Source organism: Oculina patagonica, chromosome 9 (assembly GCF_052425735.1).
Source record: "Oculina patagonica isolate OP01 chromosome 9, crgOcupat, whole genome shotgun sequence".
Classification (NCBI taxonomy): Eukaryota; Metazoa; Cnidaria; class Anthozoa; order Scleractinia; family Oculinidae; genus Oculina; species Oculina patagonica.
Genome location: NC_135766.1, coordinates 25,938,099 through 25,954,966, shown reverse-complemented (window position 1 = coordinate 25,954,966; position 16,868 = coordinate 25,938,099). Strand labels below are relative to the sequence as shown.

Sequence of the window (16,868 nt, the reverse complement as noted above, 5' to 3'; positions counted from 1 at the left end):
AGACGACTAATGTAATTTAAATTTATTATGTAAATAGGTATTAAGTAATTTTAAATTAAGTAATTTTAAGTCCTGATGATTTTTACCGTGTTGAAATAAAGATTTATTATATTATTAAAAAAAAAAACTATTCTTTCAGAACTTAGCGAATGGATATGAAAAGCCGCATGCCAATTTTCATGACTTTATTGGAAGTTTGTTCGAGTAAGCGGGGTTGTTCCAGTTATCTGGCCGAGTTTGAGTTACCGGGGTTCTACTGTATTGAGAACTAACATTGTCATCTCCGTAACCCTGACATAAATTGAAAAGTTAAGCTGGCGGAAACAAACTACAAACTTTAGAGGTAATAACGCGAATTGAACCAACACGAACTCTATGACTTGTACTGTACCAGTACTGTAGTCGCCAGCTCTGTGGCCATTGATAAAAATGTCAAGCAATATGACACAAACCTGGGATTAGGGAAAATGTTGATTGGGAAAATGGGACTGGAAATCACAGACAGAAAAACAAAAGAACTGGGGCTGCGATTTTGAAAATTTGGAAAACGATAGGGTGAGAAATGGGATTTGGGCAATTTTGGGCTGGGAAAATGAGTTATATATCCCCCTCCACCCTTCGGAACCCTCTAAAAACGCCTTCCATGTAAGACCATCGTCACCCTAATCCCTTCAATGAATCTAAGCCAACACAAAACACTGAATAGTTCTATAGCCATTTAATAGGTCTGTTTCTGAAGTTAAAATTATACTTATTGAAAACTATCTAAATTTCAAATAATATTTCTTAAATACATTCACTGAATCTTCAATATATTAAAAGGAATATTTGCTGAACATCTTGAAACAATTTTCGTCGAATTGTACCCAATCATAAATCGTTAGTTTTCTGTACATTATTTACACCTGCGTGACAAGTGTGACAAGTGTTGTGTGACAAACCAATAAAGGGTTCCACCAAATGAAAAGGGAGATCCAACAATTATAAGCACATCTTTTTACATTTTTATAATCATGGCAGTGACAACAATTGCACTATGCCAGCACAAATAAATATCCCGGATGAATAAGTATGCTGCTATGCAATATTATATAAATCAGTTAGGTAATGACAGGCATATAATCTATATATCAACTTTCTAAGTACTTAAAATAAACAATGATAGCAGATATCTCTTCCCTACCCCTACTCCTCCCCCCTTAATGTACTTGGTAGTGGTCCATAGCCACACCACGTTTTTATCTCAGTACTCCAATAAAGTCAATACACTTTATATTCATCAACTTTACAATTTTGGAAGTCATTTTGAGCAGTTTTTGCAATTAATATTCACAATCCCCTGAAGCCTAATAAGGAGGACTAGTTTCAACCTGCCTGCCTTCTTAGATTGTTTTTTATAATATTTATCTGATATTTGTTATTATTACTTGTCTAAAATAATAAGAAACTAATCATTATAAATTTTGTTGTTTGACAAAGAAGTCACAGAACCTAAGCCTAACGAAAACTTGCAATTTAAACTTGAAAGCGAGGTTGATAATATATTTAATTTGATTATGTGTTACGCGTATTTATTCGATTAAGCGCCCAACATCGAATAAGCGCCCAACATCGAATAAGGGCCCACCTTGAAGGTAGGAAAAGTTAATAAGCACCCAGGCTCGAAGAAGTGCCCACCCCACCCCACATAAAAACTGAAGTGCACAAGAGGAGTATTGATTATTGAAATTGACTAAGTACTACTAAGAAGACTTCCCTATGAGCCAGTTTTCTCAGTATTTTACAGAAACTTTCAATAAACAGTTAAAATACTGCTTTGGTACATCTTCACGCTTTGTTATTATTTATTATTTTGTTAATAAACGCCCACTCTCATGGTCCAAAAATTTAATAAGCGCTAGGGCACCCAATCGAATAAATACAGTAATTTCCTTCTTTTCTGTGTAAGGGTAAATGAAGTTCTTGCCTTTGTTATAATAGAGGAAACACTGTGTTGTAAAAAAACTTATAAGACCTTATAATACAACTTTTTCGTAATTAATACAATCCTCAATTTCAAAATAAATAATTATTAGACATCATTTAACTATTTAAAAACTAAATTATAAATGAATTTAAGAGTAGATACCATAATCTATCCAGTGATTTTCTTAGCACTCTACACCAACTATTTATTTTTATTATTAGCCATTTAAAAACCAAAACCAAATTGGTACACTGATAATTTAATATGCCAACAACTGTTTTATCTTGGTTGTTGTTGTTATTATTGTACTGAAAAATAAAAAACGTTTTAGTGGGGGAAATTGATCGACTACAACTATTTTAAAGAGCATAAAACTTATTTTTGACCAATATGCAACAAAACATTTTAATAAAATGAGCTAAAATGATTTAGAACATGATAAACATTGGATTACAAACCAAAAAAACGTTTTCAACCGTATCAACTGCATGTATCGGGACAATTCATTCAAAACCAACTTACTTACTTCATGGAATTATGGTGACTCAACTATTGTCAGTAACGCCTAATCTTCACCTCAGGGATTTCAATATTGTACAATACATAGCAACCAAACAAGGGTTTGTAAAAACAAAGCAAACATTAGCCTAAGAACAAAGTTAAAGGACTAATATACCTCATTTAGGAACATTTGGTTGACAACTGAGATAACTATCAGATTACAGTAACACTAAAAAATAAAATAACCTTCACTGATCATTCTACTGTGGGTGCTTAATTATAAGTTACTTTTGTGATGAAATGTGTCTGTAGAACTGCAAGGTATCATGAATTTCTGGAATAAATTCTGACAATAACAACTCCAACAAAGTGTACAACAAAATCCTGTTGAGAAATACAATTTATATTTTAGTTTTTCAAACATTTCTGGTCTAAAAGTTTTGGTTTAATTACTATGTTAACAACAGATTGTTGCTGATTACCATGCTCATTTGTTTCAATAGTATTTTTCTATAAATAACTAATCCACACACAAGAAGCTAGGAGAAAATATCCCTTGCCTGTCATTAATAACTAATCCACACACAAGAAGCTAGGAGAAAATATCCCTTGCCTGTCATTAATAACTAATCCACACACAAGAAGCTAGGAGAAAATATCCCTTGCCTGTCAATAATGACAGTCCCTGCTGTAATTAAATTCAAATAAGGCATTCCAAGATATTTTAAGTTAAGACAAAATTATTAGCTAGGATATAATTAATGCCCTTCAAAACAAACATAAACACCTGAATTTACAAAAGTGTCACTAAAGCACATATTTTATGTTTAATACCGGGTAAATTTTACATGTAATTTTTAATTAACAGCACTTACTTGTTGATTTCTGGGTATTGCATAGAGTCAATAACGTTCACAGCAGTCTGATGGTAAACTCGGGGACCAAATAACAGCATGATAAAACCTACAAAGCAGTCAATAATAAAATTGAAGTTGCAGGTTAATGCAAGCAGAACTGAATGATAGCAATCATTACTTTCCATGGAGACTATTTTAATTTTGACTATTTTTATGACTCTTGCATAAACATAAACACTGATAATAATAATTACAATTTATCAGTAAGGGTTTTTGGGTCAATACTTTGATAACAACAGTCATGATACAGGAAGACATAAATGACAGTTCATGTAAAAAACAGAACTGCTAAAAAAAAAGAAAACCATTTCAAAGAAATGTACCTGGAAATGCATTCACGAGGGCATGTGCAGCTTCCTTTCTTGTTCTTGCTTTCTCTATTTCAGTTTTGTGCTTTTCTGATTCTTCACGGAGCTTTCCTCCTGGCCATATTGCCTCATTCAGCTTGTCAAGGTATAGTGCCCAGCTCTCATCACTGGTGATGTCATCTATTCCACTCTGAATGCACCTTCAAGTTGAACACAAGTAGAAAAACAATTGAAAACTGATTTTGATTTATTGGACTGTTTAGACTTCACTAAAATTGAACTTTAAAACTGTTACAGTATTTTGTGGCTTACATAAATTGTACTTGAATCTACAGGTCTGAGAAAAAATAATATGCTGAACACAGGCATGGATCCAGGAAAAATGGTTAGCCTCTTCCAATTACATGCATACAAAGACAGAGCCTGAACAGGGAATTCAAGGGGCATGCCTACTCTGGAATATTTTTAGGTATTGACTTCCTAGATACTATTTCTGGAATTTTGAGTCACTCAGACAAGATGTAAAAACGGGCTGGATCCACACCTGGAATACACTGTCTGAGCTTTTTCAAGACATTTTTGTTAGTTTTAATGCCATTTTAAACAATAGTTAAATGAATTTTATACTTCCCATTCCATACCATTCAAATAGCCCTCCTAATGTTGCAGTAAATGCCTGCTGTACTCTGTCCACTGTCAGCCATGATCTGCGTTCCTTTAGGAGCTCACACAGCAAATCAAGAATAGCATCTGAAAGAGGGCACTGGAGGTCTGACGCAGCATTGGCCCTATCCACAAGGGACCCATCATCAAGGTTGTTTGGCTTGTCCATTTCAGAGGCTGTGCAGGGATCCTCAGGCCCCAGAGGCAACTGTTTTGGGATAACATCTCTTTCTGTACACAAATTAACAGCTACAACTTTTCGCTTCTTAGAATAACCACTCAGAACTGGAATGGAAGTTTCTTTAAGAAATTTCTTGAGAGTGCCATGTTTGCTCTCTTTTACAGCGGACACTGTTTCAGGATTCTGCAGTGATTCACTCTTGTTTCCTTGACCAATTCGCTTAGCAGCTTCCAGAATCTTCTGCGGCTTAAACTGGAACTTGGTGTTGGGTGCTGCTGTGGCGATCCCCTCCATGGACTTGCTCCTTGGTGCAGGCTGACTTACAGAGAGTCTAAGAGGTTTGTGTGCTACTGCCCCAGTACTTGATTGTGTGCTATCTGAATACTTCTTAAAAATAGCTCCTGAACGTTCCCTCTGTTGGAATCCTGCCTGTGATACTGGTGCAGCTTGGGTGTCAAGAGACGCCGCTGCCACAGGGTCATCAGGATTATCACTTCCATCACCAGCTGTCCGAGGTCCTAATGATTGACGCACTTGTTGACTAGAATCCCAGCCAACAGCTTCCTCCTCAGAGTCTGAAGGTGTTACTTTGTTTTTCCATTTCTTTCCTGAGAGTGGCAGCCCATCTTGCTCGTCACCATTCTCTTGTTTCTCTTCAGAGAGGGAGTGGATTGGAGATGGCGGAGTAGGTGGAATGAACTCTTCTCTGTCAGCAAGGAATGCAGAGTAGTACGTCATTGGTGTGAAAGTGTTCTCTTGGACAAAATCAGTTTCCTGAAAAAAATATTTAGATTTAACTCAGTGTTTTATTTCATTTGTGTTTTCAGTTTCAATCTTGTACAGCTATCTGACACATGTAGGTAGCACTTCAAATTTAATTGATAGCCCTGGACTCCTCCATAGTATATGGAAATGTTTTCGCTTCAATGTCGTTATTACTACTCACATCATTTTCATCAGGGACATCTTGACAGGATGCTAATTTCCAAGGAACAACAGCATTTTCACTTGCCGCAGTAGAAAACTCCTCAGATGTGTCTTCTTCTTCCTCAACTGAAAGTCAAACCACAAGGTGTCAAGGAATGCTACACAAAAACAAATCATAAAGAAATACTTTTTGTGATGTACTGACTTGTACATTTACCTGAATCAAAAGCTGTCTTGATGGTGTCAATTACTTTGGTCATTTGTCGGCTGAGCATCTTGAAGAAAACAACGAAAAACAGTTAACAGTTTATCAAACTATTTAAAATCATCTCCTTATTACGAAGCACTTAAGTGCAGTGACAGCAGAGCTTTTACTATGGAAATTATTTCAAATACAGCTCAGTAATAAAAGACAGGAACGGAGGCCTTTGGATGTAGTCTTGTCATCAGGCAGTGAAGTACAATGCAGTGTAAGTACACAGGGCTGTAAGAAGGATTTATGATGGGTGGGTGCGAGCACCGGATTTGGAGCATCTTGGCAGGGGTGGGAGGGGGGTTCAAAATACTTCCTCTTAGAAATTTTGAACAAATAAGTTACTGAAGTCCACATTTCCTGCATTCTGAGCATCAGTTTAACCCTTACTCCCCTAATAGGTGCACCTTTGTGGCCCATGGGACAGTACGGACACACCCATCGCACCCCCCTCCCCCCTCCTGCCTATGATGGTTATTGAGCTTATTTGTCACTAAGCATGTTCCTGAACAACAATTTGAGACTTATAAAAAACAAGCCATGTGAGAGTGGATCATGACACCTGCAACATAAAGATAAACTTGAAATAATTTCAGTCTTATTCCTCAGTCAACAATTTATTTTATAAAGTGGCAGAATTAAATGGCTAGAATTTGCTTTGACAATATGCACTCGTCACTATTGCTACAATTCACAGTATTTACCTTGTCTACTCTTGGTACATGAACTGATTGGCTTACAATCTGTGCTACACTGGGTTTAATAAACGATACTTGTTCCCCTCCAGTCACGCCAAGAAACTGTTTGAGGTCTTCACTGTCTCGTAACGGTGGTTTGGATATTAGGCTCTAAAGATAACAAAACAACTGCTCATTAACAAACTAAGAAATATATCAAGAAAAAACAAATGTGTCAAGTCTTTGTTTTCTAGTGGTCAAATTTCAGCCAATGAAATAATCCAGTAGCTGCCTCTTATCTACATCCCTAACAGTTTTTTTTAAAATTATATGTACATGACCTTTAGTAATAACTGTGTTTTTTGTATACAAAAAGTCAAAAGCAACTGATAACAACAGTACAGTAATCAGTTACAAAGATTCTGTTAAATGTTACCACAAAAAATTGTTCCTTATTACCAGGCATATTAATTTTCATGGCCAAAAAATATGTTCCAAACGTTAAAAATACGTTTTGTGGGTCTTTAATTTTGTGATTTTTTGGGAAAATCACAGAAATTTAAGTCCGGCCAAAATAATTAAGTAACTGAAGAATATTGTTTGGCTGTATGTTTACTTGAAATTTCTTACCCCTAAATAATATTGTAGCAGCTCCCGTCGTCCCTCCACCACATGAGGATCAAGTCTTCCAAAGGGCAGATTGTACTTCCTGTTTGGTTTTAGGATATCTACAGAATGCAAATGAAAGAAGCACTTACAGTCTGTAGTATACCGGTAATTACAGGGATGTAGGTAATAAAACACTTAGCCGGCTCATCAACAAGCCCAGCTGGCTTTACTGGCCTTGGTCGCTCTAAAAGTTTACCCAAGTCTTTGTTTTCATGTGAAATTTCAGCCGGATTTAAGTTAATTCTATTTCAGCCGGTTAAATTAGCCGGCAGCCGACCTTTAACGACATCCCTGTAATTAAAATAATGAGCTCAGGGTCAAGAGGTCATCTTTAATTCTTAACTAAGGATCTGACTTACAAGTTTTGATTTCTTCAGGCAGAGATGTGCAATGGTTTGAACAGTATAGAGTAGCCAGTAAATGTCAAATACACTGCAATGATATACAGAGTTCAATTTTAAGATTCTAAGCTTTCCTTTGCTTACTTTTCATGTGAACAGCAAGTTTTCCACCAGTGAGGCGGTTATGAAGCTCCATAAATTCTCTGTACCGTCTGTGTATCATACGTTTTAGGGGAACTGTTCTCTTGACTACATCCAGGGAAATCTCCTGCTCATCTTGTGCTTCATTATTGTCTGGAACAGCATACAGTTTTTTCTTCATCCGTTCTTTCTTTGCCTCATTCTTGGCTTGCTTCATTGCTGCACTGTAAACCTCATGCCATATTCTGATGTCATACTGTTGAAACAAATAACAAAGTCATTACTCTTCATCTTTCAGTAACATACAAACTCTGCTAAGTCAATGGTTATGTTTTTGTTGCTGTCAATCATTTTTTTTTGCTATCACCCATAAATATAAAGACAGTCGGCAGATATAAAATCCACCAAACATATAAGATGGATCCACAACGGCCATGCCATTTGACAGATGTTGTTGTTGCCAAATTACTCCAGGTTCACCCAGAGTACTTGTGATCCATTTTTGAAGTAACATGTGCTATAGCATTGAGAAAAAAATATCAATGGATAGTACTTTTTGTGTTCATCATCATCGTCATCATCATTTATTTGCCACTTTAGAAATTAATACATACAAAATAACTTAAATAGATAGGGCGAGGAGACCTCCAAGACACCACCAGGCTTATGGGGGAGGCCACCTTGGGTTAGACTAGAAAGACTAGAAGAAATGAAGTGTCACTCTTCTCTATCCTGGGACATTAAGAATATCATTCAGTGAACTGTGCATTTTTATAGAGAAAAAAAATGAGCTGAACATTCTATTATAAATCAATATTAAACGTTTTTCAGAGAGCATACTACTAGTAGGCCGACCATGTTGGTTTTTTGCCACTGCCTGCTTACCTTACAGATACGTCGAACACACTCCCCTAATCTCTGATTACTACTAGTCTTACATGTATATTCATTATCATAATCTAAAACAAGAGAAAATTTTGGACGAAAGATAAATGTAAACCACAACATACATACCTCTATTTTATAAAGTGTGTATTTATTTCTTCCTGGTTCCCAGGTTGTCTCCAGTGCTATAACAGTGTTGGGAATAGAAATAAGCTGACTAGGATGCATTCTTTTCACACTCCTCAAGTTTCTCCCATCAACTGATTCTCTCATGTTACTGTCTATAATCTCTTGTGCTAATTCCTCTCTAGGTGTCCCATAGCAGGCCTCTCCATCACTATCCATGGATTCTTGGATCACGGCATCACTTCTTGACAGTCTTCTTTCACCAACTGGACTGTATGTTGCTGCTCTAGCTCTTCCAACATCTAAGGACTGTTTCTTTGGTGCAACTCTCTGATGACTGCCTGAGGATTGATCCAGAGATTCACCTTCAGAAGTTGTACTTGCTTCTTTTGATTTTTCACTGCTACTACTAAGGTTGTCAAATTTGAAAGGTGGCTTGAAATTTGACACAAGTTTCTTTCCAGCAGATAGAAAGGCATCACCAAAAGATTCTGTGGTATTTGCTCCAAATCCAAGGCGTAAACGTTTCCGCCGACTAAGTGCATCTTCACCTGGTCGATCCTTCTCATTAGCTTCCCAAGATGATTCTTTGATATCATCTAATTCTGAAGAGTCCTTCTTGCTTTGCAATGCCATTTTCTCAGCTCTAAATCTGTCTTTGTTGAATGGTGAAGATACATCTTTAGAACTGGTTAAGTCTTCTGTAGATGAATCAGATGTCTGTTTGTCAGGACTTTCCTCAAAGGAAGCTTGCTTGGTTATTCTATGTCTTGTACCAGCCCAGTGAGAACCAACCCTGTAAGAATCAAAATCTTGACAATGTTCCACAGCTTCTTCTCCTCTCTCAATGTAAGAATCTAAAAGATCCTCTTCACTTGAAATTGACTTAAAACTGTCTGAGCTGCTACAAAAGCTTCTGTTGTACAACGGGGAGCCATAAAACTTCCTTGGGCTGATTGGAGTGGAAAACTTCTCGACTTCCTGGTCACTGAAATCGACAAATGAAAGCTTGCTGGGAACACTCACAGATCGTGACAGCTGAGTACGGGGAGCAGGTATTGTGGTTTTATTTTCAAACATTTCATCACAACCTGGAAGTGACAGACTCCTGGTTCTAAATCTCGGACATGATTCCTCCCCTGGTACGTCGGAATCCTCGTCACTACTCCCCTTTTGTGCAACCATTGACATAGGCCGGTATGTATCACCGCTCTCTTCAAACCTGTGGCAGCAACTTAGTTCTTTTAAGTTTTGACCAAATTCTTCAAGCTTTGTCCCTACATCAGTATTACCTTCCAACTTTGTAAGATTTTCCTTCATATTTTCAAAACTCTGTGTGTTGAATGATTCATCTTGTGAAGATGGACAGATTCCCCATGACGAGGACAAGCTACAAGATGTCAGATTGTCAACTGATGACGGTGGAACAACTTCTGTTGACCAATTTCTTCTGTCTGGACTTTCGCCCTCTGTACTGTTTTCTCTGCTTTCCTCAACTGAAATGACCAAAAATGATTCTGTGTTATCATGTTGACTCTCCCCTACAGGTGGCTGTCTCTGAGAACTAACTGACCAATGGAAATCAGCACTTTCCTCACAAGCTCCTGGCGACATGATTTCAATTCTCTCTGCCACATCTTCAATGGAATCTTTACTTTCTTTCCTAAGAATGTCTGTCATTTCTTCTCTTTGTGATCTTACATGAACAGTCCCAGATGTCATTGTATTCACCACTGCCGGGGGTGGGGAGATCTGGTTAGCAGACGACTGAGGTTCATCAACATTACTTAATTCGTCACTCTCTTCCACAACCAGATGGTCAGCTATAAGCCCTGGTTTGCAAACATCCCCACCCTCGTCATCAGAGAGAATGTCAATCACTGCCTGGCTTATCCAATCAGGATCTGTTAAAAGTCCAACCAAGGGTTCCATAACTTGAACGGTCAAAATTTCCCTCAAAATGAATCTTCCTGTATCGCAGCTGAAAGTGTCCTGGGGAATCATGGCAGCCAGGAGAGAATCAATAACGTTTCTTAAGTAATTGATTTCTGCTGCCGGGCTTGAAAGCGATGGCGGCTGAGAAACCAGCTGTGACTCGTACGTTTGACAAAGCAGCTGCGAAGAGCTTATGCTTAGCCTTAGTTTAGGATCTTTTGCTTTCACGATCGCCTTTGCCTTGTTAAACCTTTCCAAATGCCCGTGGAAAACTACGATGACTTGTTCTATCAAGTAATGCGAATCTATCTGCGACGCTCGCCTGTATCCATCCAAACACAACATCTCCAGTGATTCCCGTGTTTCGGAGATAAAACGCTCTCCTTCTCCAACATTTTGATACCACGTACGAATAAAATCGCGAATAATGTTCGCAATTAACTTTTTGAGACATTCCTCCAAAGGTTTCGGAATCTCATCAAGGCTGCGAAAACCACCATCTGTGTAAAATGATGAATAAGAAATCCTGTTTTCCAGGCGATGTGGTACCCCGACACCAAACAACTCGATTATTTTGAACAGTCCTTCGAATAAACCGTCAAGGCCCCATTTATTTGTTAGAAAAAGAAATGTCACGCCAAAGCTTGTGCTGGCAAGGATTACATAAAGAAACAATGACTTGAATGAAAATCCTGCGAAGAAAACGGAGATCAACACAAGAAAAACCGCAAACCAGCCCATGTTCTTTTACGCCATGTTGTGTTATCGCTTGCCATTGCTTAGGTTCCAAGCCTTCTTTAGCTTGGTAGCCAGGTCGCCAGCTTCTGTTGACAAGACGAACAGAGAGAGAATACAATGGCGGAGAATTTTTATTCTGTCAAAACAGCCCTTCATGTTGGGATAGTACAAATAGTAGGCGGCCTAATAAGTATCGGGATTGGAGCCTTTAATACAAGAAAAGAAGATCATCAAGCCTTTTTCAAGTTTAAACCAGAGGGGCTTCCAGTTTGGTCGGGAATATTGGTGAGCATGTCGAAACTGACTTTAAAATTATGCCGAACACGTAAGCTCATATGTGCGTTCGTTACGAGCTTGGAATTTTCATATTTATTTTTCTCAGAACAGATGTCAGTTAATTTGAACCGGAGATATTTGTGTTAATGCTTTCTGATCGCCTTAGGAACCCGTTCAAAATAAATCAAATCATCGCAAACATTTATCTTTAGCTTCGACGTGAAAGCTTTTTTCAAACGTTGAACATTCGACTTCTTCCCACACATTATGTCAGACACATATCCGGTCATTGTATTGTGTCATTCGTTGAATCAACTAACAAAAATAAATTAGCTACAACAGGTGCTGGTTTGATTTTCTCAAGTGGCAGGTTTGATCACATTTGCAGAACATTATTTATATTATTGTATTTAAAACACGATATTGTTAATTGGGTTGGCGATCACACCTGTGATGTCTGGAAATTGGTTAATGAGTAGAAATGTGGTTCAGTTGGTGCGATGCCTTGAATGGCTTTACCGACTAACTTAATAAAGATCAGGACGATGATGATGATGCACTTTTGAAAAGTAAAAATACCCACAAGCTTGCTTTTTTTTTTCAATCACGTAACATTTATGCAAATTGCAGCAAAATGATTGATGCACAGGCTAGGTATACTACCTTACTTATTTTGTGCATTGCTGCTTACATCTGAGTCTCATTTTACACTTAACAAATTTACTTAATTCTGACTGATGAGATCAGTACAACTAATCCCAAATTGTACTCCAAGAACCAGTAACTCTTCCTTTTAAGGACGCTTGCACCAAAATTTTCTACTCAATAGATTTTTTTGAAAATTTTTACTGCTGCCAGATAATGAGTAACTTGTGTCAGAAATTTAAAAAAAAGTTGGGGTCACCGACTTTGTTTCAGAGATAAAGAATGTGGAAAACTACCCTGATTTCGAAAAATTGGCATGCGTAATTCAGTAGTGTTTACAAGGCCTGTATTTAAAAATATCGAAGATCAGTGAACTGATGCAAACAATCTTAGTCACATTTTGTAGAAGGGTGTCTGTGATGTAAATAATTCCTAGTGTTGATATCCTTTTTGTAACACTTGACTCTGGCAAAACAAAAAGCTCAAAAAGCATAATTCAAACGTCAGTCGGACAATAAAAACAAGCTTCCACTCGATAGATTTTTTTCATTTTCTCGCAAAACGAAGATATTAATTAAAAAAAGTAATCTGTTAAGAAAAAAGGAGGGGTCACTGACCATTTAAGAGAGCAAACTCCAAGCGAAGTGAGCGGAACGGCTACCTGTCCTATATGTGCTTAGAAAGTTTTCACAACGCGCGCGCTCAATGTATGGCGTGGCATGACGTTGCGACATGAATTACATGTGCATTAAGGATGCGCATAAACAATTAGCGGGAACGTCCTTAAGTTGACACAAAGTCTTCTGAAGTTGACCTGGTGAGCCATTTCCAACCATGATCATCCCCGCCAATGTTTTCTACTCTTCTATGGTCTGCTGTGAAATTGAATTTAAATGTGTTTATTGTATTGAAAACTGTGACATGTGTATATTCTTAGTGTTGGCTAGTCCAGGGAGTGGCGAAGCTGTAAATTTTATTATTAACATGATATTTCTCTTTTATCTTTTTTCATGCTAGTTTGTTATCACTGGAGGCATTGGATGTCTTAGTTATAAACATCCAAAAAAGCTAGCTGTGAGTACTCCTTATCACAAACTAAACTTTCAGTTCCTCGAAGCAGCAAAGATTATAAAATCTTTGCCCTTAACTAAATGTTTCAAACCTATATGAATTCTGTTAGTGTCATTGTACTCTATTTGATGACAAATTAATGTTACATTTTCTAGAATATAACTGTGAATTTGGGATGCACTTCGCCACAAAATATACTGAACATAAAAATTACGGTTCCAGAGGACATATTAAACAAAATAATAAATTTGAGTTTTTTAAACTGCAGTAGCTTGTATTACTATACAGTTGTAACAAATCAATTGAAAATGATTTTCATTGTAGTCAGGGTACCAGTGAAGAGCAGTGATTCATATTTAATTTGATGATAAAATTTGCTAAAAAAAATGCTTGAGACATATCACATTTTTCAGCAGTATAACCAAGTGTCTGGGAACCACTCAGCACAGTTGACTCTCACACATTAACACTGTTACAAATTCAGTTAAATTTTGAATATTAATTTAATAATGTTTCATGTTATTTTTATTCTGCAGATTCACGTTTTCTTGGTGTTCTGTAATTTGACTATCATTGCGAGTATCCTGATGTTTTGGATAATTTTGCCACTGCTTCTGTCAGGGGACAAACAAGTATCATGGAACTTATTTTTTGGTTCATTTCTTGGTGTAGTGGCAATAACATTTGTTGTGAGCATGAAAGGAGCATTTGTTGCTTTTAAGGCATCATTTTTCCAGTACAACTGCTGTAACAAACCTCCACATTTACAGGTACGGTACCAATTATAATAATTTTGTGATTGTCCATCTTAATTTACATAAATACAGGAAGATCAAATAGCACAGGGTACATGTGTTTACAAAAAAAATAATTTTTTTACGTATAAATACCTCTGGAAATCTCCCTTTGGAATGTGGTAATAAATATCATGGCCAAATGTGAACATTCTCAAAGAGGATTAAGGGAGATGTGTTATCAGACGACCCTCCACCCCCTCCTCCCCCCCCCCCCCCCCCACAGTGGTGATAATCAATTTCCTTATATTTACTCTGGAGAAATAAATAAATAAAATGAAAGTAAAAATGAAATGAAGTGGTACTGATGGTGCAGCTAAAAAAATGTTTTCTGTGAATCAGACAAGTTGTTATCAGTTGACAGAGTGAGATTAAACTGATGTCAAAATGTTTTGCCTTAGCACCCGGAAAAAGGTCAAAATTACCTAATTTATGACCATTTTTTTAATTTCTGATAAATTTTTGATTAATCATCAAAAGACACGTTTTTGAATTTTTTTTTTTTTTAAAAAAGCTTGTTGGTAAGGTTCAGAGCCACCTTAAAGTTATGTAAAAATGACAGCACTTAGTCTTAACAACATTTTTTCAAATGTTGCAAAAATGTTTCTTATACTGATTGGACAATTCAAAAATATATAAAAACAGAAACATTCACCTAGTTTTTAAAATATTAGCCTCATGTACCTCTGTCCTCCTCCTTTGACATTGTCATGGCAACATTTTTTATGCCATAGTTACCCTAAATTTGTTCACTGGTAAAACCTATTGACATTGGTACTAAGAGTTATTCCATAACGTTATTAGCAAAGCTACAATAGAATGTCGAAGATGGAAAAACCATTATGAGCTCTGCAAAGCATTACTGATCCATTATACTCCCTCTATTCAACAATTGATTTTTTCAACGTCCCAATGGTGGACACCTCCTGTTAGCAGACACAACTATGCTGGGTTTGTGGGTGCTTATGAAAGGTTGGACTGTATGTAACAAATAAAACAATGTCTTCTAGTTTATGATGTTATTTGCTTTCAATAGTCATTGCAAATAAAAATTTCAAGTATTTGAATGCAAGTTAGTTCATGCATGTTTATGTTCCTCTTTTTTAGCGTGCAAGTGAACCTGTAGAACTTTCGTCATCTGTATGTATGATGACTGCAACATCAGTTGCATCAGATGACACTCTGGAAGAAATCAGAGAACAGAGAAGAGTAAGTAGACTCATTTTGTAAAATCTTGATTTCTCAAACTTCCAAGGGAATTGAAGATTGGTTCGAGAAATCAGTGGTAAAATTGCATTCTTAAACGGAGAGAAGGGAAACCACTTTTTGTTTGAGTTATTCATTTTATTGGGAGGCTTGATAAACCAAGGACTGCGAAATTGGTATTTCACTGTAGACTGTACCACTTGTAAGGAAATGTACAATGACATTCTTGTTGTACTGTAGTCTATCGGGAATAGCAGATCACACAAACTTCACCATTGCTTATTTAGTTCTGTAAGTATAAACCATTTGTCGTTTAACTTGCAGATATCAACGTCACAAAGTCAACCTTCATCCACGCCCCGTCGCCATTCACATCACTCATCACACAGGCATCACAGACCACGGGGTAGCTCAAGCCGGAGGGGGGTGGAGAGAGAAGCACGAATTCCACGATATGATCAGCGACCCCCTCCTCCCCCATATCAAACAATCAAGCTTCCTTATTTACCAGCTTACCAAGAGGTGTCAGTTTCCCTTCCACCGCCGCCATATACAGAGAAAAAAGAGGACACATGACCGTGGCATGTTCACAAAATTATTATGCAGTTAGCTTTATTTCTTCCCTGGAGAATGCAAAGCCATTTTGAATAATTCACAAGTGGACTGTGAACAAAAACTCTTTTCAGTTCTAAACTGAGGAAGCTGCTCCTTTGCTACGCTAAAGACAGAAGGCACGCTGCGGCATGAACGAGTGCCATGTTTCGGAAATCTTCGTAAAGATATCGGAGGATCATTATCCAATCAGAAGGCTGTTCGAATATGCACAAACATACCGAAAGTTATACGTCATATATGTTGCTTGGCAACAGCACTTGCAAAAATCGCGGGTCAGTCAATTGCAAAAGAGATTCAAGACAAAGCGATGGAGTTGTAGATTAAGATAGTACGCTTGGCAGAAGAATACGGTGTACTCTTTCTTCAATTCCACGACCTTAATATGACGGCTTAGATAAAAAAAAAAATACTAGGTCATGGATGCAATTTTTAACCAATCAGATTTGAGTCAGATTGCGCTTAGCTTAGCTTTTAAAATGCCGGCTTAAAATGGTTTTAAACCAGTCACTGAATCCATACTGTGAATGTTCTTAATACCACTCACGCAACATTTTTAACGACTCTAAAGCTGTGAATTAAAAAATATATTGAGGGTATATTACCTGTACGTTAGTTGTTAACCCTGCGATGGACTAGCATCCCATCCAGGGGGGAGTAGAAATACTCCTTAACGCTTCATGGTACGGAAATCGGGATAAGCTCCCGCTTGATGGGCCACTAGACTTTGCCTATGATCAACTTTGTCATTTTGTGTTGAAATTGTCAGAAGAAAAAGTTATTTGTTGATGAGTCTTAAAATAAGGATAATAAAATACGCTGTAGTCAGAGGACAGAAATTTTAAGAATATTTGTAAATATGTTAGTGGTCAGTTACTGTCAGAAATTTCTGAGCTGTCCCCAGTGGTGATAGAAATTAACATGTCGGATTACATTCGCATGTCGAGATTTCTTTAGATTTCGCTATGAAATTCTCGGAATTGTAAATAAATAATGATTGTAGTATGAAGAATTTGTCTGATTTATTCTCTCATTA

At 37.2% G+C, this 16,868-nt stretch overlaps 2 protein-coding genes across 2 annotated transcripts; one reads left to right on the top strand and one right to left on the bottom strand.

The window, feature by feature from the left end:
- Positions 1 to 703: 703 nt before the first annotated feature.
- On the bottom strand, positions 704 to 11,326 carry LOC144666306 (uncharacterized). Its single transcript, XM_078527707.1, has 10 exons — positions 8,559 to 11,326; positions 7,548 to 7,800; positions 7,024 to 7,121; positions 6,421 to 6,564; positions 5,681 to 5,738; positions 5,483 to 5,589; positions 4,334 to 5,310; positions 3,708 to 3,892; positions 3,343 to 3,430; positions 704 to 2,851 (listed from the first exon to the last, which is right to left on the bottom strand). The coding sequence occupies exons 1-10, from the start codon at positions 11,229 to 11,231 to the stop codon at positions 2,752 to 2,754; spliced, it is 4,683 nt and encodes a 1,560-aa protein (XP_078383833.1). The 5' UTR covers positions 11,232 to 11,326; the 3' UTR covers positions 704 to 2,751.
- Positions 11,327 to 11,345: 19 nt separating this feature from the next.
- On the top strand, positions 11,346 to 16,844 carry LOC144666310 (uncharacterized). Its single transcript, XM_078527709.1, has 5 exons — positions 11,346 to 11,513; positions 13,167 to 13,223; positions 13,757 to 13,990; positions 15,122 to 15,223; positions 15,545 to 16,844. Exons 1-5 carry the CDS (start codon positions 11,346 to 11,348, stop codon positions 15,794 to 15,796), a joined length of 813 nt encoding a protein of 270 aa, XP_078383835.1. The 3' UTR covers positions 15,797 to 16,844.
- Positions 16,845 to 16,868: the final 24 nt, after the last annotated feature.